We start from the raw sequence: 27,744 nt of genomic DNA, 5'->3' as shown, positions 1-27,744 counted from the left end.
CTACATGGGTGATAATATCCACCTTTCAAGAAAGGAAGACAGTTCAAACACAAAATTTGACGAAATTAGGAAATGGCAACCTCAGTTCTAAGAACAAAGGAAAAAATCTGAATGGGGAGTTGACATTTCTGCCTCGTGTTGGGTAGTGTTCTTTAAAGACCACAGACAGCACGCACCACGTAGGCGGAAACAATACATCTGCAGATGCTGGCAGACAGCGTTACCCGCCAAATTTGGCCACAGTTTCTTAAGATAAATAACTTTTCGGTGACGCGCAGGGCTGAAATTACATAAACAGCAGAAATTACTAAGACCTAAGCCTACATGTCTTGTGGGTTTCAAGATTTTACGCAATCAATATTCTGATATCTGTAACACCATTTTGTTCCTAAAATGCCGATGCCAGAAACATGAGATTAACATCACTTGATGACTTTTGCTCAGATTTTGAAACAAACGAAGTTTAATTCTTTGGAATAATCATTCTTGAGCCGCATTTTTATTTAGGTCATTAAGACAACCATAATCATCTCCATATAAGGAAAAGTTTCATTAAAAATGCTACAGAGCTACAGCCTGTTTCGAAAACCAATACTTGTAGCTTGTTATATTAATAGTTCTAAACGTCTAAGGCTTAGTAAATGAAAACACCCTTAACAGTTTTATCTCAAGAGTCTGAGCAATAAGAATTTTAAAAAGCTGACAATGAAAAATAGCTGAATATTCTGGGAACTTCCATAATAATAGGAAATGGCATTAACTAGTTACCTTCTTAATCTTTCCCTAAAAATGACCATTTTGGCTAATTAAAATCTTTTAGGCTGATATATGGCATTATAAAATGCTGTTTAGAAGGATGAAAAGCTTGAAGAATATGTGTATGGAAGCTCCTTTCTAATTTCTACCTATGTAGCCCCCAACATTCTCTAATGGGACTGAAATGCCCTGAGAACTAATTTACAACCCTGGATGGCTTTTAAAACACTGGCTCCCTTTAGCACCCACCTCCCCTTGCATATCAGCCAAGTTCTCTTCTGACAGTGATATTAATAAAAACTTTAAACTCAACAACCCTGAATATTAAACTTTCTTAGAGAACATCTCCTGCCCTGCACTTTTGGTAGTTAAATTTTTCTTCCTGTTAATTTTCTTAGAATATGTTAATTGTGAAATACATTGATTGTGAAATCACATCAAGAAAATTTTTTTTAGCTAAGTAGACTTCTTTCTGATTACTGAGATGACTTACTGCTTTTACTGTTTGTTACAAATTTCCCATAGATGAGATCAATGAGCTCCTTTTCTATAACAAAAATCTACTTCAGTCTTTCACATATTAGTTGAGCCAGGTCAATTTTTGTTAATCTACTGCCTACTATTTGCTGGAGCGAGCACTCATCAATCTCAGAAGGAAAATATTTCCAGTGATCAATACTTTTTTTTCTTAAAGAGTATTTTTCAAATGAGTAGTCAGACATAAAAAAAATATAAAAGAATAACTTTATTGAACAAATTTAAGAACATTCAAGTTTTGTTTTTAAAGATTACAGTATGAAAAGACAGCACACCAGTGGTCATGGTTTATGTACGTACTATACTTACCAAAGAGAGTGGGTAGACATACTGACTTGAATGCACAAAATAACAAAATGTATGTTCTATATCCCTAGGCTGTTTCTTTTTTTTTTTTTTTTAAGATTTTATTTATTTATTCGACAGAGATAGAGACAGCCAGCGAGAGAGGGAACACAAGCAGGGGGAGTGGGAGAGGAAGAAGCAGGCTCATAGTGGAGGAGCCTGATGTGGGGCTCGATCCCAGAACGCCGGGATCATGCGCTGAGCTGAAGGCAGACGCTTAACGACTGAGCCACCCAGGCGCCCCCCCTAGGCTGTTTCTATCCTCTGTCTCTACTAAATGGGAAACTTCTCAGCAGACCCATACCCGCAGACGTATTTCCCACAGAGAGTCTGATATTCTGTCAATGACATCCATCATTTTGGAAGGTAGTAACACGTAAGTCTCCACCTCTGGTCCTCTTCTACTCTGACCACTTAGCTCTCTTCCCAACGCACCCAAGACTCTAGTAGTCAACCTTCTTTGAGCAGGACCAACTTAGCTGTAACAGGACGTAGAGATGCTGATGACTCTACCCAGAGGAAAAAATCTCCAATACTATTCTTAAGGCTGTATTTATTTCTCCTCTTAGCAGCTACCTAATTACACCTACGATGGTGAGAAAAAGAAAAACATTTTGGACTATCAGTATTCACCTTGGCTCTGCAGCTTCCCCGTAAACAACCAATGTATGCAGTGAGTTCCCAACTGTAAACAAATACAATACTTAACGAAGCACCCGGAAACTTTGTGGAAAGCACCATATTATTTCCAAGAGAATGTGTTAGGTCGGGAAAGAGAAAGTGGAAAAATCAAGAGAGAAACCATTAAGAAAAACATGGTAATTCACACAAAATATGCTTTTAATAAAATACTTTGAAAAATGGATAAATTAAATTCAATTTTAAGTGATATCATCCCCAACATTTTCTCATTGTTTTAATGTTCGTAAGTAGAATATATGCCTCTAGAAGAGGAAATGACCTTCTTTACCTACAGAATGGTGAGAGCACCAGGTTGAGTTTTCTAGAAGTACACATAGCTCACAGTTTAAGAAACCAAGTAAGTCTTTTGACTCATTTAGTCCTGATCATATCCATTAATTTTAAGACTTATGTCTTAAACTCCTATGTACTAGGCTAAAACAGCTGCTTTTCTGCATACGGCAGTGACAAGTAACTAGGGAAGCTAAAGACCGGATTCTACTTGGGCAGCTCTAACTCAGAGATCACGTAGTTAGCCCAAAGAACTATCCCAGGCATTTTAAATAATCTTAATCCGTATTTTAGAATCTGCCAAAGAGCAAATACTAACATTTTAAAATAAATTATTCATCCTGCCCTGGTCTCTAATCTAGAAGTTATAGCTATTACGAAGAACTCACCCCCTCTCATAATACACAACACCAAACATTACATGTAGAATGATAATCACAAGCTCATATCTTTAAAAAAAGGATGCGACAAAGCTGCTTCTGCTGTTATTCTTGAAGCTGGATTTAGGTCTAGAAGTTTATCGAGCAGGTCGTAAGCTTCATCGGGTACCTCACCCCAGCCTTCTAAATCGGCAGTACCTGTATTCCAACTACCCGCACGGCCACCACTGTCCCCTTTATACAATGAATTCCCTGAGTGCTGTGCTTGAGGTGTTTGTATAAGGTGAGAAGCTTTATGGTCAGTCTTCTCTGAAAAAGCTGGGTCATGAGAAGCAGGCCCTTGTGTATCACTTGTTAACTGGGGAGTGTTAGAATCGATACCTCTGAGCTTCTCACAGAGTCTTCTCAAGTCTTGTGCTGGGACTTCTTTGCTACACAATATTGATTTGCCTAAAAAAGACAAAATACATGTATTTTATATTATTTGAATATATCAGAAGCCTCTCTCATAAGAATCATGCAAGTCCAACCACGCACCTTATGGATGTATTTACACCGTGTATAAGATAGAGCAGCACATGCTAATATTTGTGTTTTGTACCACAGAGTGGAAGGCCAAATCATCAAGTGGGGCACAGAAAGCAGTGATTTGCTAAGCTACGTAAGGGACTCACCTGACTGCCCAGTTCTTCAGCTTTACCATATCCTCCTGTCATCTGTCATCAGCTGTAGCTCCCATTCCCTCTCCTCCTTCCAAGCTTCTACAGGCCTCTGGCTACATGGTTCCTATCTTTGCCTAGGATCCCCCTGTCCCCCCTGCCCCCTAACTCCATGTGCCTAGGACACTCCAACTTATATCACTCAGCTTAAGAATTACTTCTGTGAGGTCTGATACTCTCAGAGTTGAACATTGTACACTTCTGTTATACCTGTGAAAATTTCTACTTTTACTTTCATTGGCCCTATTGTAACTGTAGTTCTGTCTCACCTACTAGACTATAAGCTCTCTGAAGGTAGGGACTATTTAATTTACCTTGGAATCCCCGAAGCCTAGACAGTGTCTAGTACATAGTAGGCTCTCAATTAATGTCTGCTGGACTGGACAAAAAAGCATTACTCAGCCTCTCGTGTCATTGTTCAGATCTCACATCCTTACAGATGCTGTCCTTGACCAATCTCTGAAGAGTTGAGCCCTCTTCTCCTTTCCCCTTTTATTTTTCTCAATGCCACTCATTTGACAGATTTGTCTCCAGCACTAGAATTTAAGCTCCAGACTCAGCAAAAGTACCTTGGCCACATAAAGTCCTCATAAATGTTTTTGAATGAATTAATAAACCAGATCGCAGTTTGTATTTTTTTTTTCAATTTTTAAAAAGATTTTATTTATTTGAGAGACAGTGAGCGAGCTAGCACGAGAAGGGGGAGGGTCAGAGGGAAAAACAGACTCACTCCTGAGCAAGGAGCCTGTTGCAGGACTCGATCCTGGGACTCCAGGATCATGACCTGGGCCAAAGGCAGTCGCTTAACCAAATGAACCACCCAAGTACCCAGATCTCAGTTTTTAAACAATATAAATGTCTTTGAAACAATTTACTGAGAGATTATTAGACATGGGCAAAAATAAGCACACAGGCAGTAGTGTATTATCTTGGCCTTGTATTTCCTTATTAAACAGAAATGTGGAGGCACCTGGGTGGCTCATTTGGTTAAGATCTGACTTCAGCTCAGGTCATGATCTTAGGGTCCTGGTATCGAGCCACCTGTGGGATTCCCTGTTCACCTGGGAGTCTACTTGAAATTCTCTCCCTCTGCCCCTCCCCTCACTCTCTCTCAAATAAATCTTTAAAAAATATATTTCGTTACAGACTATGTATCAGACATTTGTTTTAGCTCAAGATTTTTCTTCTGACTTTCTGCGACAGAACTCAGTTAAGTACTTGATGACAATCCACAGTGGGGCCAGCTCTAGGAGTTGAGGACAGTGAGGCAGGTTATACACAATAGAAGTAAAAGTACTCCCACTGCTTATCCCAAACAAGTCATTTCTTTGGGTCTTAAAGGAGAACACTGACTACTGAAGTTTTGAGTCCTTCTGTATTCAGCCCAAAGTTACAGGAAGATATGACTGAAACAGCTGCAGAAGTCCTACTAATAAAACTGAGACAAGTACTACATGGCATTACTATTTTTCTAATATGAGAACAAGCATTACGATGATAAATCTGTAAGAGCCCTTGCCTGCTCTCGCGACACTTACCCTGGAATGTTTCTGTGTCACAGGTTGTGCTTCCATTGCTGATCCTCATTATAACTGACTACAGACAGGGGAGATTTAAGCTCTTCAACAAAACGTTTTGGTGCTCATGCTCTGATAAACTTCATGTTCATAAAGTTCTCATGAAGTTATTCAACAGTAGATGAAAAATTTTCTCAGTTGAGAATAAACATGTGTAAGAATATAATTTCCAAGGTCTCAATCCTGCCTTCCATTTATGGTTGCTTTCCCTTCGTATTGTGTACTATTTCACCCCACTACCTCAGATAAAATTTTCTTATAGTGGGTGCAAGAAAGCTACAAGTTGTGGATTGACTTTGCTGCAGAAACACTTTTTGGTAAGCCTCTATCACAAAGGTTTCTTCACAACCACCACCAAGTTTTTCTGATGGGATTAGACCATAGCAATGGTGTCTAAGTAAAGGGCAATCATTTTTGCAGTGGTTCTTAGAAACTGGTCTTGGTCAAAATCACTTGTTTTTTCAAACAAGCCTGACCTTCCTATGTATCATGTTTTTCTGAATCTTATTTTCCAGGAAGGAGTGAGGTGAGATAGGCCTATGTATTTTTTTAAGTTCCTCAGATAATTCTGATCTGGACCCCTGATGGAAGACCCACTGATCCTGGGGCTGGGCACAAAGCAGCCCAGCTACTTTTGAAGTGGGCTGTGTGAAATTTTGTCCCACAAAGGCGTTCTATACCATGTGGTAGCATGCTGACTCAATCACAGCCACCCACTTTGAAAACATTTAACTATAATTGTACATGGAGAATAAACACAGGGTGGGCATTTGAGTTCAAGTCACTGGCCAGAACAAGGCTAAGATAATTCTCAGGTGCCCTATGAAGTACACTGCATATCCCAGTCTTGGAAGTAAGAACTTGGATAGCTAAGAAGATGATGTCCATGTCCATTACATGCTTATAATAATAACTCCATCAGCTAAAGTGTTCTCATTTCTTCTCCTTGCTACCCTAACCCTAAGGAACCTAACAACTAACACACATTTCATTATCTTCCCTACTATCGTCCTTATTATGCTGTATCATAATTAGCTGTTTACTTGTTAGTATAGACTAAGATCATTTAAGGCAGGCCTGATGCTTAATAAATATACAATAAACAAATTAAAACATACTATTAGAAATATTTACATAATAAAGTCAAACCATAACTACAGGGAGTTATTCCTTATTAAGATTATAAACTTGAATTTTAAATATTTAAATAGCACTCTGTGGTAAGATTAAATGATTATATAGAAGAAAAGTGATGATAAATTATTTTCTTACACAATGCAATTAATTTTAGAGCAACAGAGAAATTTTGTACCTAACATCAGAGAATTTTATGAACACAGAATGTTTATTCGTAAAGAGAATTTCACAGTAATTTGATTTATAGGAGATAATAAAGGCATTTGTTTTGTTCTAGAATATAAAACTGCTTACCAAAAGTTTTAGCAGCTTGGATAGTTTCCCTGGATCCACGAATTGTCATAATTTGAGCCAAAGCAGTTAAATCATCACTTGCTTTATAAAATGGATATCGCCCACTAAGCAAAGAAAGGAATATGACACCTGCAGACCACATGTCAATTGCTGTAACAGAAAACAAACTTTAAAAAAAAATCCCAAATCTGTAATTTTATCAGCAGTAGTCAGTTTACATCAATGTTACATCCATAGTTCTCAACTTTTGCTGTGCAAATTATCTTGAGCCTTACAAAAATCCTGATGCCCAGGCCCACTCCCTGAGATTTTGATTTAATTGTTCTGGAGTAGGGCTCAGGCATCAGTATTTTTTTAAGCTCCTCAGATGCTACAGTGTGATGCCAGGGCTGAGAAACCCTGGTCCAACATCCTTAATACAAAATACAATGTCTTCTTTCTTAAGCAACATGTCAGTAAGTTTAAAGGATATTTCATTATTAGAAAACAATAAGTAGATACGTATTTTATAAGATCAAATCCAAAAATAGCCATGTGGGAAAAATCTGGATGTTCCTCAAGAATTACGCACCACAGTGAAAGTGGTTCATTTCAGCGAAAATTATTGAACATTAGAAGCTCTTCTTCACCCAGGTGCTAACCCTAACTTCTGCTACAGAAACTTGAATCTCCAAAATTCTGGCGGTTAACATCAAGACTAGCCCATGCTCACATTAAGAAACTGATTTTTTTCTTTTAGGGACATCTCTTTTTTTTTTTTAAGATTTTATTTATTCGGCAGAGATAGAGACAGCCAGCGAGAGAGGGAACACAAGCAGGGGGAGTGGGAGAGGAAGAAGCAGGCTCCTATCGGAGGAGCCCGATGTGGGGCTCGATTCCATAACGCCGGGATCACGCCCTGAGCCGAAGGCAGACGCCCAACCGCTGTGCCACCCAGGCGCCCCTAGGGACATCTCTCCTAATTGCTGACTTCCTAGCATCACGAAGTTATTTGCCAGCCCCTTGGCCATTGTATCACCTGCCTTTTCTCGTTCCCTCTGTACATCCGCCTCCTCCTTCAACATTCTCCCCAAGCCTTAAGGCTGAGGTTCCCCAGTTACAAACTCTTCTTCCCCGTATCCTCTCCCTGATTGGCTCCATCCATCTCATGGCTTTAACCATCTTTTCTGTACTGATGACATTCAACTGTATTTCCAGCCCAGACCTCCCTGAGCTTGACTTTTATTCTGTTGGATATCTCTGTGTCTCACAAATATCTCAAGCCAATTATGCCCCAATCCACCTTATCTTTCCTTGTAAACCAGCTGTTTATTCTCCACCTTTGTTACTGATACCTATTCAAGTCCCCTAAGCTAGAAATCTGATAAACATCCGGGGTGCCTTTCCCTTCACCACCCCAAACCCAAATCCCATATCTAATTATCTACCAAGTTCTACCTTTCCAATCCTTCACCTTTCTTTTCATTCCTATTAGTGATGCCCTCATTCAGGCTTTCAGTGTCTCTCACCTGGACCACAGTAAGCCACCACTCTCCAAAACCTATCCTCCTCTCTGTACACCTGCCAGAATGATCCAGTTACAACATAATTAATACCATGTCTTTCCCTTGAATAACTTTTCAACACTTAGAGGATACGGCCCAAGCTGTTTAACATGTGTGATCTGACTTGTCTACCTATTATCAGATTTATTTCTCACATTCCTTTACTTCAATCTTACATTCTAGCAACACTAACCTTATTGTTTCCTATACGACTAGACCATTCTGTTTGGGATCCTCTACTCATGTATCAGTGCCAACTGCCCACTCCAATTTACATCTCTTAGAGGTTCCCTCTTCCATGAATTTCCTTCCATTTTCCCTTCAGATAGGAATAGCTAGGTATCCCTAAAATACCTTGTATAAAGATTTATGACCATCCCCAACAGATTATTATTTGAGAGTAAGCAGATACTTTCATTTTTTTGTATCATGAGCAAGTGTAAAATACGCACAACGGGTGAATGTATTGTTTTAAAGTCCATAATCCAAGCGAACGGCAGCATTCATTTACTCAAGATTTCTCCTAGGTTTTGGCTCCATGGTAACTTTTGTAGGTTATAAACCTTTTCCTTTCTCAAAACTCTTTAAAGCTACTATATTATTTTCACAATAACAAAATATAATTTTAAACCTACAATCAAGTGCATTACAGAAGACTTTGGGGTATTGGGCAACCAGATAAAATGTTGCCAAGTATCAAGTTAGCAAAGACTACTAAACACAATTTTTCTTCCACAAACAAAATTCCTGGCAAAAATCATCTTGTAAATGGACAAGCAAGATGTAATCTATAGGAAAAAATGTTACCAACCCCCCCCCAAAAACCCCGCAACACGACAAGTAGAAACTTTCATCAATAGCATGATCTCAAAAATGGGACTGCTACACTGCTAGAACTACTTATATAATTTATTAAAAGCAGAAAAACATTATCTAATATCAGTAAAACATAAAGATCATAAAATAAAACATAGCCGGAATAACCAATTCTAATTGGGTTCTGTATTCCTAGTGCAACATACCTGTAGTTTGATTGGGGCACTTTGTCAAAACCTCTGGTGCTCTGAATCCCGGTGTACCTGCCCTAGGGGCAACCTGTTGCCGCCTTATGATGATGAAATAAGATTTTTCTAGTTATGTTAAAGTTTATTTAAGACCAAAAAGTAACATTTGTTGATTTATTTCACAGTAACTTCTGCCTTGATATCTATATAAATAAAAGTTATTATAAAGCAAATGATAATCCAGTGTGGGGAAAACCCTAGACTTTGTTTCTACTGGTCCCTCCCCCCTCTACCCCACAAATCACCAGGCCTTATTCCAGAAGAATTTTAAGGTAACTTCCAGGTATAAAAATAGGTAGTAGATGATAAGAAAAATATAATACAACAGAACTAAATACAACAGAATTCAGAGGTATAAAAATTCATTTCTGTTTTGAGTGATATCAGAAAATTCATTTCCGATATACTTATTCTCTTATATACTTGAGTTAGGAGAGGTTCATGAAAGCTCATGCAACATTTGAAAGAAAGGGAGGAATTTATAAGGCTAAGAGTAGGAATGAGACACTCTTTGGTTCTGGTTATTCTATATAGGTGGGAATAAGGAAAGAAAACAAAAGATTAAATCAGGAAGCAAAATGTGTGATTCTAAGTTTCCAAAATAACTACCCCTGCCCCCACCAAAATTATCTGCATATAAGAGCAAATGTGTTTTTCAAAAACCATATAAATGTCAAATGAACAATACATGACAATGGTTATCAATTGCTCTTCAAGGTATCTGTGTTGTTCCTTTCCTCACACTAAATCAATTGCCCACAAAAATCAATGCAATTTCTAATCCTGTCTGGCAGCATGCTGGTGATTTTACAGCACCATCAAAACACATTACCTTGAAAGGCAAATACTGCAAACTTTATCTGTTGCGTAACAGTCACAGGTCAGGCTAGCTGGGCAAGAACTGGCAGTTTTCCTCATCACACCACTATTCATAACTTTTGTAGAAATAGCCTTCTTTTTTGTTGCTAACTTTCTAGATAGTACATCCACAGTCTTTGACTGCTTCATAAGCTGTAAAAGAAAAGTCATATTTCCTATTTCATGATATTTAACATGATACCTTCAAATGCTGGTAATGGCAAAACATAACGGTAGAAACATAACTTTTAGAACTGCCGGATGTGCTGTTGGATTTTAGGTAAACAGTTGTTTATTAAAGTACTTAAGATCTTTTTAGGTTTTCCTGTTGAGTAAACATATTAAAATTTACTAAATAATCCTCAATTGGTAAATATTTCACTTACACTTTATCAGAACTTTTCCTGATATGTTACAAAAGCATAACAGTTACGTTCTAGTGTCTAACTCCATTTCAGAACTGTAAACTGCACAATTACATTGGCTAAAATCGGAGTTTTAATTTACTGCTCACGCTATCTAGCTGTTACAGGATATCACAAGTCAATTTAAAACCATTTAACATTGATTACAATTTCGTAAACTTTACAAATATCTTTACACTATCACCTATGTGTCAGTTATTAGGAGCTCACATTCTAGCCAATGAAAGAAAAGGCCTTGATGTTCTAAATGTTCCTTTAGAAAAGAGCAACAACAGTCAGCTAACCAAAAATGATGAAAAATTCCACCAGAAAAGTTCAGGAAAAAACTGGAGAAAATAAAAGTGTTGACAAGATGCTCAAAGCAGTAATACCTTCTGCCACAGCAAAACTCTACTTTTAAAAACTTAGTGACAATAAATATTAATCTGCCAATCCCTAAATTCTCTTCAGTGTACGACTGACTGATGATTGCACTATTAAGCTACTTTACTTACTTTCACTGCAGGGCTCTCATGTGAAATGGAGCTGTGTATATTGAAATTTCTTTCTCCAAAAACAGAGCGCTGGACAGAAAGGCCTACAGATCCCTCCTACAATACCAACAAAAACAAGGAAAATAAGGATTATATCTGTAACACTTTCTGCCAGCTGTACTCTGCCAGTTTTGAAAGAGTTAAGTGACATGAAACAAAAACAGCTGCATCCAAGTCATTCTCAGGCACCAAAACACTTCTGTGAAAGGAGAAAATAGTCTAGACAGAACTCTTAACACCCATACAATGTTATCATAATCCACAAATATATATATATAACTAAAAAATTTAAAAACCACCCCAATGGATGTTACATTTTTGCTGTGCAGCTAAAATGGAGATAGACACTTCAGAATTTTTCCCCTATAACTAATGTTTTCTTTTAAAAAGAATAATCTGAACTTTATAACATGCATGGAAAATGTTATTTTCCATATTTGTTACATAACGTAATGACAAGAGACATTATAAATCTACCAAGTAATTTCAGTTTTGAAATGGTAAAACAATCCATTATAAATCTTAGTGGAATCTAATCAATTTAATATGTAACAAATGCAGAAATGTTTTTAATTGCAAGTATTATTCTGGTATTGTATCTCCCTCTGTTGGAGGAAGAAGTACATTTCTAAAACCTTATTAGTATTTACGAAATAAAAGAGGCAGAACCTTTCCATCTTTTCCTTGTTTAATCTGACTCTGTGCATTTGTGTAGGGCCTTTTCACAGAAGTTTTCACGGTGGGCTGCTGATCCGACTCCTCAGGTGCTGCTGGGCCACTCAACGAAATCTTGTTTCCTGTGATTACATGGGATTTATTTTGTGAATAACTTTCCTGCTGAGCTTCAGATTGGACAAATTTGAGAAGCTCTATTTTCGTATCATGGGTTCCTTGTGCCAAACCAAAGTCTACCAACGCGTACCTAAGACAAACAAAAGTAAGCATTTTTACCTCACTGTAACAAAGTTCAATAACATCATAATACGCTCAAGTCATATTCATACAAAAAGTGTAATTCTTTACGGGATCAATTAAGTATAACATTCTTGAAAAAAGACAAGAAAAATGAGTTTATAGACAAGGTAATGATTTAATAGCTAATTAGGCTTGAAAATTAAGGAATGATATATCCCACATACACACAAAAATCTTTCTCCCCTTTCTCCAATGGCCTGTGCTGATAAGGCAGATAAGGACTCCAGGATAGAAGCCCAATCCTTTGCTCTCTTACGATGATAGAGATGGCATCACAGTAGATAATTTTTAATTAAACAAGCTTAAAAATATTAAAATGGCTTTAATATTTGATTTAATTAAAATTACAGAGAAAGTCAGAAGTATAAAATTCAAGAAAAGAAGTTGTAGCTCTATACTTGCTACCATACTCAGTATGACCCATTGTATACTGAACAGTATTTAAGTTAGGTTTTCAGCTTACAATGCCTCTATCAGCATAAAATAGGTGTGTGTGTACACACACACATACACACAAACATATACAATATATACATAAAAATACAATTTTAGTGTTGAAATAGGAGATTGGCTATCATGTGGGCACTCCCCTTCTTTACTAGAAAAATGAAGCCCAGAGATAAGAAGAAATGTGAAGGTCAAAAAGGCCTAAACCCTTTCTAAGTTTCTTTTAGCTAAGTACTATTTCCACTGAACCATAGTATATCTAATGATGTACACTGCTTTACCAATACAATTTTATCTTTTCTTTCACTGTATTTCCATTCCCCAACCACAATGAAAATTTGAAACAAAAAAAAATCTGTGCATGGCTGTTGCACTATGTTCTGTATCTCCGGGATGAACCCCATAGCACAAATTCATTCAAGTGTAATTATTTTCTGGTAACTTTTCATACTTACTTTTTCAGACGCCTATTATATAAAAAATTGCTGGGTTTAACATCACGGTGAACAATACCAAACTGATGAATGCGTTTCAAAGCTTTGAACAGATTAAACATATATTCCCGTACTTCTTGAAAGGAAAGAGAATTCAAAATGTCCTAAAATAAAGTTATGAATAAGGTCATAAAATTGTTTTCAATTAAATATTTAGCCAAAAAAATTCAGGAAGTATCAAAACCTACCAAAAAGGACTCATGCTCCAGATACGGCATAGCAATAACCACATGATCATTTTTCCTAAAGCAGTATTTAACTCCCATGACATTGTCTTGCCCCCTAGTGGAAAAATGTATAATGAACTTTAGAGGAAAGGTCAAGTGAATTGAAACTTTATGCTCAGTTTCTTTAAAAATGAAGTTTTTAGCAATGCACAAATAATGCTAGAAAACTACTTAAAACCAACAACTTGTAGGATAGGATACATGTTTAACTGACTTGTACAAGATAAAGTTTTAAAAAAAAGTAGCACCAGTTATGAGGTTACTATAATAATTCAAACATGAGATAATTATAGTTTTAATTGGGGAAGTGACAGAATAAGAAGGACAACATGAATAACAAGAATGAATTAACAAGTCTTAGGGCCAATAAAATGATAATAGTAATAAATAAGTTAATTAAAAAATAGCTAACATTTATTGAGCATTCACTATATGTCAAGCTTTGATCTAAGTAAGCAATACATTTTTTTTTTAAGATTTTATTTATTTATTTGACAGAGATAGAGACAGCCAGCGAGAGAGGGAACACAAACAGGGGGAGTGGGAGAGGAAGAAGCAGGCTCCTAGCGGAGGAGCCTGATGTGGGGCTCGATCCCAGAACGTCAGGATCACTCCCTGAGCCGAAGGCAGACGCCTATTGACTGCGCCACCCAGGTGCCCCGTAGGTAAGCAATACATTTATTAATTCACTTACTCCTCACAACAGCCCTATCAGAACAATGCTATTATTTCCTTCCACCTTTTGTACAGATAAGGAAATTGAGGCATAGAGAGGTTCAGGAACGTTGCCAAGGACACTAAACTAGTAAGCGATGGAGACAGGATTTGAATCCGGACAGTTTGCTCTCGATCTATGCTCTTAACTGCTATGCTATATTGCATCAAAATAGATGAGAAAATAGGGTAAAGTTGACTTCCATGGTTTTGAGCCCAACTAGTAAAACAACATGGATACCAACAAAATATGTGGAGAAATCAGGAAAAGCACTGAAAACCAAGACATCATTTTGAAAAAAATGTCTGGACACAAAATTACATCTTGTGTGAGAAGTGAGAGATCAGTGGCAGTACTCGTGGAGAAGTGATACCTAAAGCTCTGAGAATGATTTGAGAGAAGAGAAAGCTTGAGTCTTGGAGAAGTCTCAAGGTGGAGGGCAGAGTAAGGAAGAAAAGGCAGAAAGCCCAGAAAGGGATGTCACCCGGATGCGGAGTTTCAAAGGAGGCAGTAATCAGTATGAAGGTCATGAGAATAAGAACTGAAGAGAGTCTTTTAGTTTGGCAAAGAGGAATTAACTGGTAATTTTTCAGAGAGCAATTCGAGTGGAAAGGAAGAGGCCAAATGGGACTTAAGGAGGGAAAACAAGATATAATGGAAGCAGAACATAAAATATGCCTGAAATATCTGGCAAAGAAGAAAAACCAGTGTGGGAGCTAGAAAGGAAACAGGATCAGATAAAGGCTTTTTTTTAACATGCACTTTTTTGAAGTACATTGAAAGGAAAAACGGTAGAGAAAATATTTAAAGTATGGAAAAACGAACAATTTTACTCAAGTGACTAGAACGTACGTAATTATGCCTTAAAAAGACCATCTCATTCTCTTGTCTTCTCTAATAAACAGAGGGGTGACACAAAGAAATAGCTTGTCCATTCATCCAATAAATATTTAGTGGGCACAGTTATTTGGCAGACACTACGTTAAATATTAGGAATGGGAAGGGGAATTAAAATTGACATGATTTCTGCCTTCGTTCAGTTTATTATCTAATGAACAATAACAGATAATAAAACATTAGATTATAAAGGTTTTGAAAGAGATCAAAAGGTGCTGTGACAATAACAAGTGAATCTAATTTAACTCAGAAGATAACTTTGTTTTCCTTTGTTTTTTTTTTAAGATTTTATTTATTTATTTGACAGAGAGAGAGCCAGTGAGAGAGGGAACACAGCAGGGGGAGTGGGAGAGGAAGAAGCAGGCTCCCAGCATAGGAGCCCGAAGTGGGGCTCGATCCCAGAACTCCGGGATCACGCCCTGAGCAGAAGGCAGAGGCTTAACGACTGAGCCACCCAGGTGCCCCTCCTGTTCGTTTTTAAGCAGGCTCCAGGCCTAGAGTGGAGCCCAACATGAGGCATGAACTCAGGACCCTGAGATCGAGACCTGAAGTGAATCAAGAGTCAGATGCTTAACTGACTGAGCCACCCAGGTGCCCCTCAGAAGACATCTTTGAAGTGGTGCCACTCTTGCTCAGATCAGAAAGAAGAGGGGTCAGCATGCAAAGATTGGGAGAGGTCCTACTGGGGAACAGTATGCGTAGTGACACTAAGATAAGAAAGCTTGAGACAAATTTGAGGAACTAAGGAAACCAGAGCGCAGAGAGAGGGAGGTGGGAAGAGTGGCAGGTGATAAGGCTGGATTTTTTTTTCCAAAGGAACTGGATTTTAAGTGATGGAACTAACAGTACACAATTTATGCTATATATATACAAAGTTTTATATTTTAAAGATCAAATCTGGCTGTTTTGTGACAATGGGATTCAGGGGGAAAGAGAAGAAGCAGGCAGGCTATTTTAGTAATCTAAGCTTGGTCTGAGGTAGTGGTTGAGAAGACAGAAAAACATGGATGGGTTTTTAGATATATTTTTGAGGTAAAATGGCCAGGATCTGATGATGGATGCTCAGATGAAAACAGGCTGTTGCAATAGGGTTTTTTTGCACAAAGAAGTATTAAAATTCACTTTAGAGAATATTAGGTTTGAGATATTTATCAGGTACTCGAGTAGATATGTCAAATCTGCAGGTAAGAGGTCTAAGGCAAGATATACACTTACGGGCATCATCACCATACACTTAAAGCCACATGGAAATACATACTACGTAGAGAAGAGTCCAGAGCAAAAAAGCCCAAGATCAGGCACCAAGAAACTCCAACATTTAGATGTCAGGTAGAAGAGGAAGAACAGGCAAAAGGATACTGAAAATAAAAAGCCAAATAAAGCAGGAAGAAAACAAGGAGTATGTAGCAGTACAGAAGTCAGAAGACAATGGTTCAAATCAATTATGTTAAACGCTGCCTACAGTTCATGTAAACAGGAAAAGAAAACTGGAAAAATGGAAGTCATGGCTGACTCTCTCTAAAGTAGCTTCAGTTTAGCCCAGAGGACAGCAGACACTGTGAGACGTGAAGGTAGGGTGTGGAAGTGAAAACAGTATATAGATCATTTTTGGGAAGTCTGGCTGGGAAGGGCAGCAAAGACATGACGGAGCAGCTGGAAGAGGGATGGCAGGACAGGGGCACAAGTGATACTAGATCATGTACCTTTGTTGATAGGAATGACCTAGAAGAGAGAGAGAGACCAATGAGAAAGACATGCCAGATATTTCTGTTGTTCAAAATAAAGTATGAAATGAGGCTGTCAATAGCTGAGGAGATATGAAATATGAATTCCCTACATTTTAAAAAATATCTAGACCATGGTTTATGATTTGGCAGGAAGATCAGAAAAATTAGTAAGAGAACAGGGAGTCAAGCTGAGCTTCAAGGGTAATCCACTCTAAAAATATAAATTTAATTAACCATCCCAACGTTAGAAGAAAAGTGCTACCAAATTGCAAACACCTGACTGAAAAATGTTTAATTCATGGATAATTTCATCATCCCTGTTAGATATCCCTTTAAAAATCTTAAAAATTATATACAGCCAGTTCAATTAAAATATCTTTAAATTACCTACCCCGCCACTGTTAGGCACTGAAGTTCAGCTGCAATTCTTATAGGATGACTTGTTGGAATTAAGTGTTTTAGAGCAATTTTCTCTTCAGGTCCTACTTGTAACTGTGCTGTGGCCAAATAAACAGAGCTGAAAGTGCCTATAAAATAATTTATTAGATTTTTCAATATGTGGTTTTTAAAAATGTCAATGAAACGATGTTAAAATAGATCCTAAAAACTGTTTCGGATCCATAAAATTATCCTAATTTATCAATATATTTAATGATATTAAACATAAAGAATAACATTTATAAATACAACTAACTTTCAATTTTTAATAAATTCTTAACTGTTCTCAGTTCTTTACAGGGTATATTAATTTACCAAAGCTCTACAGTAAATCTGTTTGCCTGGGTTAAAATAAAAATACTTCCATGGTCACAATCCATTCTAGTAAGTATTTTCTGTAATACTGTCCTTTGAAATTACTTTCTTACGACTTGGATACAGGTCTGGTAGAAGCAGAAATGTTAATAGTCTTTGGGGAAAAAACCCTACAAAACACCTAGGCTTTTAAATTCAGCATTAAACTAAACAAAAAAAGAGTTGGTGGCCAGTTAAATTTGAGAAATACTGAGCTAAAACAAATTGATAAATTTCTTTACTACAAAATTTTCCAGAGCTTTAATGTGTTTTAAGTACTTCACGAATAACCAAAAGGGAGCTATATGTACTACATTTTCCAAGCTTAATTAGCCTTAGAACACCTTCCTCCCTTCCCCCTCTCCAAGAATAGCTATCAATTTGTTAGGAGGACACCACTGGATTCCAGAACAGAGTTTTGAACTCTAAGTCAGAACACACTGGGATTCAGTCCTGCATTAGGCTCCCTTCCCTGCTCCGCGGAGAGTCTGCTTCTCCCCATCCCTTTCCTTCTGCCCCTCCCCCTCCCTGCTCATGCTCTCTCTCTCTCACAAATAAATAAAATCTTTTTAAAAATTTCTTTTAAAAAAACCCAAACAAACAAAAAAAAGGCAAGGAAAAGATGTAAAGATCTACTTATATCCCAAATCATCTCATCTTCTAATTCTTCTGCCCCCAATGACCCAGCCTTTTCTTGTCTGACATTTTTCATTGTGAAAAGCAAACAATGAAGTAAATGGAAGGCTTTTGGGTTTTTGTTTTGTTTTTTTTAACTATTTAGGCATTTCCCAGTATAGCCACCAAAAACTTCTACTACCTTTTACCTTCTCACTCACTTCACGTCTGATAAATTCACCCTTCATTTGGTCAACAACACTGCCAGTCTCTCAATGACATTTATGTTAATACTGACCATCTTTTTTTAAAAATTTATTTATTTGGTGGAGGGAAGGGAAAGAGAGACTCTCAAGCAGACTCCGCACTGAGCATGGAGACCAATGCAGGGCTCAATCCCACGACCCTGAGATCACGACCTGAGCTGAAACCAAGAGTCGGACATTTAACCAACTGAACCACCCAGGCACCCCAATACTATCTTATAAATATTGTACCACTTTATTTTCATCATTTTGCTACCTTAGGTTTCATACATGTTTCAATGCACAGTTCTACCTAACTATAATGGAAGAAGGAAAAGGAGCTGACTTCCCTTGATCAAATTCCTCCATATGAATTTATAATTTCTCACTTTTAATAATTATTAATGATATATTAGTATATCGATACTTTTAAAGGTATAACAGCATAAAGATTAAAACAGAACTGTTCATTTTACTGTAAATACTTATTCTTTCACTCTTTCCAGGGAAAAAAGAAAACCTAGTGTCAGTAATACAATCATGGTTTTCATATTTTAAAAAGGATATACTTCTCAATAGGAAATAGTAATGAAAATCAGGATTATACAAAGGAAAATGTAAGGAAAAGAAACTTATAAAGTAGATCTCTAAGTTACCTTCTCCAATTTTGTCCTTAATCTTAAACAAATTACCAAGCTGTGGTACAGCTTCATAAAGCTTCTCGATATCTTTTTTAACACCTATCAAGGAAGAAGAATTTATAGTTATAATTAATGAGTATATTTTATACTTTAAGTTAAAATAAACTCAATGAAATAAATTCTAACAAGAATAATTACAAATTAAAAAATAGCTATGATAAATCTTAAAATCATCACAAAAATATTTAAAGCCCCGTTAGATTGCTCTAACACACACACACCTCTTGAACAAACAGCTAAAACTGGTAAGTTCCAGAATCGCACAAATTCTTACTACTCTGGAATTACATACTAGCAGATACACTGTCACTAAATAGAGTACAACACAATGAAGAAGCTAAATTTAAAAAATAACTAAACAATTTGTCCTGTGATCACTAGATGGCATGACAAGGACACAACGTAATCTTCTTGAAAACTATTTCTCTCCCCCAAAGTCACAAAATCTTACAGGCTTGGAAAGTTTTATATATTGAATATTCATAGCGTACCTTCAGAGAGACAAGTCTACTAAAGCTCTCAGGAATGTTAGAAATATTTTTAAAGACTTGTCCCAATTATCAAGAGTATCCTCTGCCCTTGAAAGCAAGTATGTTGCTACTTTTAAATGAATGTAAGTTCTTTACAAAAACATGCACGGTTAACATAGGGAGAGGCAGTAATGCCAGTTGTGACAAACTACTGGATATAAAACTACATGCTTAAGAGCCATCGGATTTTATTACAATATCCAAGCCAACCATCAGCTACTTTCTCAGTTACAGTAATAATCTGAATAGTGTATACAACGGTTTAAGACATTTTCAAACTGTTTTCACATGTATTATCTTTTCAGATCTTCACAATAGCACTCAGATATTGGCAGAACAGGAATCATCCTGATTTTAGGTAAGAAAACCCTACTCAGGGAAGTGAAATCATTTGTCCATTTAACAAACACTGTATTTTTAAAAATGTTCAGCAATGGGTAAGTTTTAAAAAAATTAACAAATCTGGTGCAGCCTCTGTTGTCTAGGAGCTCAGCTAGTGGAAAAGACAGATTGTAAAAGCTCACTCTGAATACAAGAGAGTAATTGTAATAATACAGGAATGCATACATTACTAGATAGAAGGAGGGGGGGGCCACGAGCATATCTGACGGTACCAGGAAGCTTCAGATGACAGTCAAGCTGTATTTTGAAGCACTCACCAAGTAGAGAAAGTGGATGAAGTATTTTAGGAAGAAGGAACTATGTATGTAAAGACATGGAAAAGGAAAAAGATTATTTTGGGGGAGAGGTGGGTGAGGGAAGTAATGAAATTCAATGTGGCTGAAGAAGGAAAAGACAGAGAATGCAAGTGAAAGCAGTGGAAAATTTTTAAGCAGGAAGATGATACACAGAGGACGAATTTGAGGGGGAGGAAGAACAACATTAAGAGAACATTTCAGAAACTAGGGGTGCCTGGGTGGCTCAGTTGGTTAAATGGCTTCCTTTGGCTCAGGTCATGATCTGGGGGTCCTGCGATCAGACTAAGCCCCTTATCAGGCTCCCTGCTTAGCGGGGAGTCTGCTTCTCCCTCTCCCTCTCCCTCTGACCCTTCCCCCTGCTTTTGCTCTCTAATGAATTAAAAAAAAAAAAAAAAAAAGCTGGAACTACAAAACAGACCAAGATCTAGACCAGTATTCTTTCTACTGTATCAATCCATATAAGGATTACTTTCCCATCTACTTCATTGGTGAAATGGAGAAGCTTCACGGGTTTCAATACAAGAGGCAAGAATATAACCATAATTATGCATACCAGTTTTGTAGATGGGAGGCCTAAATTAAAATCCTGGCTCCAATATTTAACAGGCAGTATGACCTTACTCGAGCACACAACTTATTGCTTTGAGCCTTTGTCTCCCCATCTACAGAAAAGGGGTAATAATTGTACCCATGCCACTGAGATACTGTGAGAATTAAATGAAATAATATACATAAGAGAAACTTCTAACACAATGCCTGACACATAGTAAATATTAAATAAAAGACAGTGGTAATTCTTACTGTTGTAGTTATTGTTATTATTTCTTTAGCACTTGTGCTTTTATTATTCCCTCTACTTGAAATATTTTCCCATATAATTTCATGTGGCTGGCTGAATGGTCAGTTTTCTCTGACACCCTATTTAAAATAGCATTCCTCTCATTACTCACATTACCCTGCTTATTGTCTTGAGAGTACTTATCCACTATAAAATCATACTGTTTATCTGTCTGTTTGCTGTCTGCCTCCTCCCACTAGAATATAAGCTTCACCAGCACAGTTCCCTATTTGTATAATTTACCATAGTACTTTCAGCTCCTAGTTAGAAGTACCTGGCATGTTTGTTCAATGAATGAATGATTACTATCATTAAGGGCATTCAGAGATAGCTGTAGGAAAAAAAAAGCAAAAGTTCAGAAGTTACAAAAGAGTGAAGCCAAAGGCAGTAGCAGCTACCTCACTATCAGCTACCACACTACTCCACTCTCAAAACCAAAACCAAGGCCTGGGGGAAAGCCAGCTTTCTAGCAGTCATAATTGCCACAGTCAATTACAATCTTTCCTAATGAGTGTCAATTCCAACCAGTTTCCAATTCCAATGTCACAGGAAAGGTACCATGAAAGGTACTAAAATGATACGTTCAATTTTATATTACACTTCCTTGATTCTGAAACACAATTTTTAAAAGTCTGAAATTGGGATGCAACCTACGATTACTGACAGCCAGCATCAAAACTTACAGAACAGGTACCAGCACCTTAAGGAAAATCCAAGAAATCATAAAGGAGCATTCACATTTAACCCTTAAGAGCAAATGGTTGTAGGGAGAAGTGGTAAAGGTGGTGAAGGAGAAATCAAATGTAGGCCAACTACACATAACTGGGCTCTTACGAGTCCATTAACAACAGCTTTAAAAAAATAAACTCTTCAAAGAAATTCTGCATCACTAATGTACACAGAACAATATTGTGAGGGGGAAAAATAGGATGTCAGTGAGTCTGAGTACTAAAATTGACTCGGAAGAGAAAGATGCGAAATGTTTGTTTTCCTTTTTAATTATGTACCAGAGATATACAATTATTTGTCTAATGAGATCTAAAAAATCTTTCAGAAAGTATAAAATAAAAAATTCTAGGTGATAAGAAAGCACTGTGTCATAGTATAACTGGTGTCACAGTATAACTGGTAGCATTTCTGAGCAGTACATGAAATGGTGTATCTAACAACCGATGGTATTTATATATGATGAAATGTTAGGAAGCCTGTTTGTAGTCTTTTTATTACTAAACGTATTAAAGTGTTTGTGTGCATTTTTTGTTATATGTGTATATATGATTAATAACACCAAAAGCTTTGTAGTAATAGGATAAAGAGTTGTGCTGTCTACTAGTTTCATGTCACTATTTAAATTTAAGTTAAAATTTTTAAATTTCCTCAGTCACACTAGCCACAGGTGACAACATAGAGACGTTTCCATGATCAGAGAAGGTACTACTGGAGTGTTAATACAGAAGAAAGCCTAGATTCAACTCTTATCACTAAACCACGTTATAGTCCAGTTTCTTACCCTGCAAATCAAAGGGGTCAGATTAGATGGACTTTACTTCCAAGTCTATGAGTTCCATATTTTGGAACTTCCCTCTATAGTAGCATGAGCTGGCACTCAGTAGTAGAGATGCTGGCTGACTACAGAAATCACCAGGGAGAAAATATATGTGATAAGGAACTACGGTAACGCATAGCCATGTGAATGACTAAGCTCAACGTGCTCCCATACCACCCACTACGAACTTGCTATGTACTTACCTGTTTTTACAAAACTCAAAATATGCTTACTTTCCTGTCACTACACAACTCTGACATTTTCAAACAGTAAAACTTTCTGACAACCAAACTGATGCAAAATCCTTAATTCTAAAGTGGAAATGAGAGTAAACAGCAGAAGAGAACATTAATGTTAAACCATGGAAACTACTACTAAAGGCAGAGCTGAATGACTATATACTTTGAGGATTAGGGCAAGACCATGAAAAGTCTACAAACCAAAAAATTATTTAAATGCCCATATTTTAAACATAAAGGTTTAGGCTTCTGTTTTGAAATTTTTAATAAATTTTTTTTTCCTGCTACATGATATATCCAAGTGGCTTTAATACAGAGAGAACCTCCTTAACAGTATATACTCACTGTTTTCATCATTGCTGGCCTGTATAATCTATTTGTAACATAGCCAGAGTGATCCTATGAAAGCTAAGTCACCATGTCACTATTCTGCTCAAATCCACTAATCACAACTTGCTTCACGTAAAAGCCAAGGAACTACCTCCTCTCCTCACACCTCTCTGCCATCACTCCCACAACCCTCCAGCTTCCAGTCACAAGGACCTCCTTGCTACTCCTACCTGCTAGGCACACTCCCATCTATGGGCCTTCCCCCTTGCTGTTTCCTCTGCCAGGAATGCTCTCCCCCAGATAGCTACATAGCTCACTCCTTTACCACCTTCAAGTCTTAGTTCAAATGTTATCACATTGAAGTCTTCTCTGACCAATTACACTTTTTAAAATCACAATCTCCTCCTCTAACACTTCCTATCTTCACTTCCCTTCTATATATTCTTCACAGTACTAACCACTTTTGAATATTTCTTTTATTGTCTATCTTTCCCCTAGACTGAGGGCATTGATTTTTGTTTTATGCACGGATTTATCCTAGCACCTAGAGAAGTAACTGCACACAATAAACATTTAATATTCATCATATAAATGAAATGTTTTCAATTACTTACCAAGGAGTAAAACTGACAACCTAGGAATACATGTGATGGTTATTCTGGAGCTTCATGTACTGCCTGACTTGTATCTTTTAAACTAGGAAGATTATACAATTTAGCCCAAACTGAGGCACTCTTGAGAGTGAAAAGGGGCGCTAATAATAATGACATTGTGACAACAGGCATAAACTGGATCTGTGCCAGGCAAATCATACAGCACCTATAACCCATTTTAGTAGTATGAGTAGCTAAGAGCATCCACATAACAGACCAAACCACGGTACAGTTCAACAATACAGAGGAAAATAAACATTTGATACAATATTATGCTCAGTACTTTGTTCACTGGAGCATTTTTCTTAATAGGTAAAAATGGAAAACAATATAAAGGTTCAATAAAAAGTAATTAAATTATAGCATACTATGCAATGAAACACTGGGCAGTCAATTTAAATCAAGCTATAGATTTAATTACATAAGAAATGTTCAAGTTACATATTGCTAAGTAAAAAAATAAAGATCAGAAATAAATTGGTTACAATCCTAATTTAGTTTTTTTTTTCCTTAAATGTACTTCTGCATGCACAGGAAGGCTAAAGGACTAACAAAATGTCAACAGTGCCACTATTTGTATAGTGGGATACTATTTCCTTATTTTGGCTTTCTATATTTTCTAAATTTTCTTCAACAAGGATGTATAATTTTTATTAAAAAAAAGCTATAAAAAGCTGACAAATGTCCCAAAACAAAGGATGCTGTTATTCATCCATTACGCTAAGTATTTTCTTTCTATCCTTGCATTAAGCCATTCACTGGGGATGCCTGAGTGGCTCAGGGGCACCTGGCCATCTGTCTTCGGCTCAGGTCATGATCCTGGGGTCCTGGGATGGAGCCCCAAGTCCAGCTCCCTGCTCCGTGGGGAGTCTGCTTCTCCCTTTGCCCCTCCCCTACTTGTGCTCTCTCTATTTGATGAATAAATACAATCTTTAAAAGAAAATAGATAAACCATTCATTCAAGTATTTTCAAGCACCTAGTATGTGCTAGACACTATTATGTTCTGGGAATACAAAGATATATAAAAAGTTCCCACCATTCAAAAGTTATTCCATCAAGGGAAAGTAAATTATATTAGATCATGAGACAGTTATGGGCCTGGATCTCATCAGCTTTACTCCTGACTGAAGTTGTTTTTGATATAATCTTAGCTTTTACTAAAAGTCATTAGAAAAAAGGTATGACTAAAATTTTGGCATGTTTTATGAATCATCAAAGGTTTTGCTTATAAGGTTCCATGTTTTGATACATAAAAGCCACAAAACTTTACAAATTTAGAATAAAATTCATCTCACTCTTTATTTCCCAGATTTTCAGAAGAATACTAGAACAGTAGCTTTCACTTGAACATATTACTAGAACCAAGTCAGATTCATCTGTTCATACACTCTGAGGAGATACTGCCTCAAGGAGCTTACAGTATAACTGAAAAGACAAAATAGAGTGCTAAAAAATACTAAAATGATACTACAATAACTCTGTTATTGTATTATGTGTCCAATGACATAACGAGAAAGCTGAATTGTGAAGAACAGGAAAAATGTAAGAGGGACAGCATCCATGAAACTGGATGAAGTGGCATTTTAAGATTTTTCTAGTAGCAGTGTACCAGATGAACTGAAGGATGGAAAAGAAGTGAAAGCAGGCAGTTTAGGTAAGAAACTTCATTGCAATTCAGGAGCAAGCTGTAAGCGAATGAATTACTGTAGTGGAAGTGGGAATGGAAAGAAGCAATGCCATACGTATTTAAAAGAAGATAAAGTGGGGTAAACGGATATGGGGAGCAAATACAAATCACAAGTGAACACATCTTAAAAGTTTTAAGCATAGGTAACTGGAATAACAATGGCTTTCGTCACCAAAAATAGGGACATCAGAAAAGGTACTCACATTTTGACACCAAAGAAGAGGTTAGTTTCAGTCAAAAAGCAAAAGATGTGATGTCATTCTTCTAGAGTGTTGTTAAAGTCTATTTTGTAGTGGGTAAGTATATATCATGGATAGAAGGTTAAAATTAATATCTTTTGGACAAGCATTCAATATGCTTAAAACAAAGATGGAAAAGATTTCGTTACCTTTTAGGAAAAAAAATGGTCAACTGGAACTACCCTATTTAACAAATATTTATTAAATGCCTATTATGTCCCAGACACTGCTAGAGCAGGAATGACGGTGCGCATTTCAGTGTACAAGACCAGGTACTGGGGCGCCTGCGTGGCTCAGCTGGTTAAGCGGCTGCCTTCAGCTCAGGTCATGATCCTGATCCCAGGGTCCTGGGATGGAGCCCTGCATCGGGTTCCTTGCTCAGCCAGGAGTCTGCTTCTCCCTCTGCCCCTTCTTCCCTACTCATGCTCCCTCCCTCTCTCTATCTCAAATAAATAAATAAAATCTTAAAAAAAAAAAAATCAGGTATTGTTTGTTCCTCTCCTTCTCAATTCAGGGTCTGGGTTAGGGTCAAACAACACTTTGTGATGTACACAGAGATGGAGTGCTTTACTATAGCTACGACCATTTACTTTTGTCAGTAAATTCTGCTTTTCAATATTTTAACTGAAAATCCCTCCAATGTTGACTTCTAAATCCAAGTTTAATGCAATACAGTGAGGAGAGATAAGAACATAGAACTAGGAGAAGAGAAATTCTGGTTTGGGTATCAACAAACTGTGTTCCTGAATAACCACCAATACTTAGACCTTAGCAACTTCATATGTAAAATGACATGGATGGACTATAATCCTAAATAGCAATCCAATCCTAAATCTAGATCTTAGGATGCTTTACTGATTTGTAAAATGCTCCCAGATAAACATACAACTCACTTTACCATTCGGGAAGTTCCTTTTTAAAAAAATAATCGAAATCACAGAGTTGTTGCCTGCACATCCTTGGAATTAAACAACACATACCTGGTAGTTTAAAATTCTGCTCATGCTTTTTTAACGAGCCATCCGCCTGAACCTGGTCACGCTGGGGAGAAAAAGCCATTGGTTCATCCATCTGAATCCCCAAAGACGCCTCCATCACAAAACAACTGGGATGCAAAATGCCAGCTAAGGGGTCATGTCCACAGGGGGAACAAAGCAGCTGTGAAAATTAGAATACTGGAGAAGATAAGTTTAAATCACTCACTGAACCAAGCACTAAAAAATGTCACTGTACCCAAAGGGGCAAACATTTAAAAGTGCACCATATGTCTAAATCCCCAAAGGTGGGGAACCTGTGGGCCATTTCTAAGGATTCCATTTACTCCACTTTCACCTTCCAGAAACACAGGCAGGGGAACGAGGGGGAAATGTCTTAGGGGAGCCTCCTCGGCGGCCAGCGGCGGCGGAAAGGGTGTTGGTGGGAACTGGGGTGGCAGCCGACCCTGACACCCGTCAGCTGGAGAATGGGGGAGCAGGGACGGGTGGGGTAGGCCTTGTGGGGAGAGCGGTTTGACCTGAGGGACAGGAATGAGGGAGGAAATCGTTTGACTACTCAAAGGGAGCGCCAGGAGGCTCGTACAAGGCCCCGTGCAAGCTGATGGGGAACTGATCCGATACAGGCCACGAGCGCCGGGGAAAGAAAGAGAAAAGGGAATGAATGGGATCCTTCTAGGAGCACCGGCCGCGAGCTCCGCGGGGAAGGACCTTCCTCCTATAGACCCTGGAGCGAACGGGATGCTTAGTGCGCAGGCGCAGGACTTTCCCGCCGTGGGTCTGCGGGATCCGAAAGGGGTAGGGGAGTTACTGCGCTGCGACAAGACCGAAGTCACGATCCGGAATTCGTTTCTAATCCCTCACAATCCCGCGCCACGGAACAAACCGTCGGAAACTCACAGTTTAAAGGAATACGACCTCTGTGGCTCCCCAGATGCCTGGGTTGCCGCCTCCAAGGGCTCCCCACCTAGCGAGTCTGCCAAAAGCGCCTGCGCAACACTTCCCGCCTCGCTGC

At 37.7% G+C, this 27,744-nt stretch overlaps 2 protein-coding genes across 5 annotated transcripts in view; one reads left to right on the top strand and one right to left on the bottom strand.

Moving 5' to 3' along the window:
- LOC148109178 (uncharacterized) overlaps positions 1–27,744 on the top strand; it is a 150,562-nt gene that overhangs the window by 49,261 nt on the left and 73,557 nt on the right. The window lies entirely within an intron of this gene.
- Positions 1,478–27,744, bottom strand: CDC7 (cell division cycle 7). 3 transcript variants are annotated; one of them, XM_045801800.2, is made up of 12 exons: positions 27,630–27,744; positions 26,718–26,912; positions 18,932–19,015; positions 17,015–17,150; positions 13,246–13,339; positions 13,019–13,161; positions 11,811–12,063; positions 11,103–11,198; positions 10,158–10,336; positions 9,284–9,366; positions 6,718–6,867; positions 1,478–3,440 (listed from the first exon to the last, which is right to left on the bottom strand). In XM_045801800.2, the coding sequence occupies exons 2-12, from the start codon at positions 26,830–26,832 to the stop codon at positions 3,046–3,048; spliced, it is 1,728 nt and encodes a 575-aa protein (XP_045657756.2). In that variant the 5' UTR covers positions 26,833–26,912; positions 27,630–27,744; the 3' UTR covers positions 1,478–3,045. The 3 variants fall into 3 exon arrangements, with proteins under 3 accessions (XP_045657756.2, XP_045657757.2, XP_045657758.2); XM_045801801.2 differs by having other exon boundaries at positions 26,718–26,895; XM_045801802.2 differs by lacking the exon at positions 11,103–11,198.

Source organism: Ursus americanus, chromosome 12 (assembly GCF_024610735.1).
Source record: "Ursus americanus isolate L20-20 chromosome 12, mUrsAme1.1.p, whole genome shotgun sequence".
Lineage (NCBI taxonomy): Eukaryota > Metazoa > Chordata > Mammalia > Carnivora > Ursidae > Ursus > Ursus americanus.
This window is presented reverse-complemented; position numbering and strand designations above follow the sequence as displayed.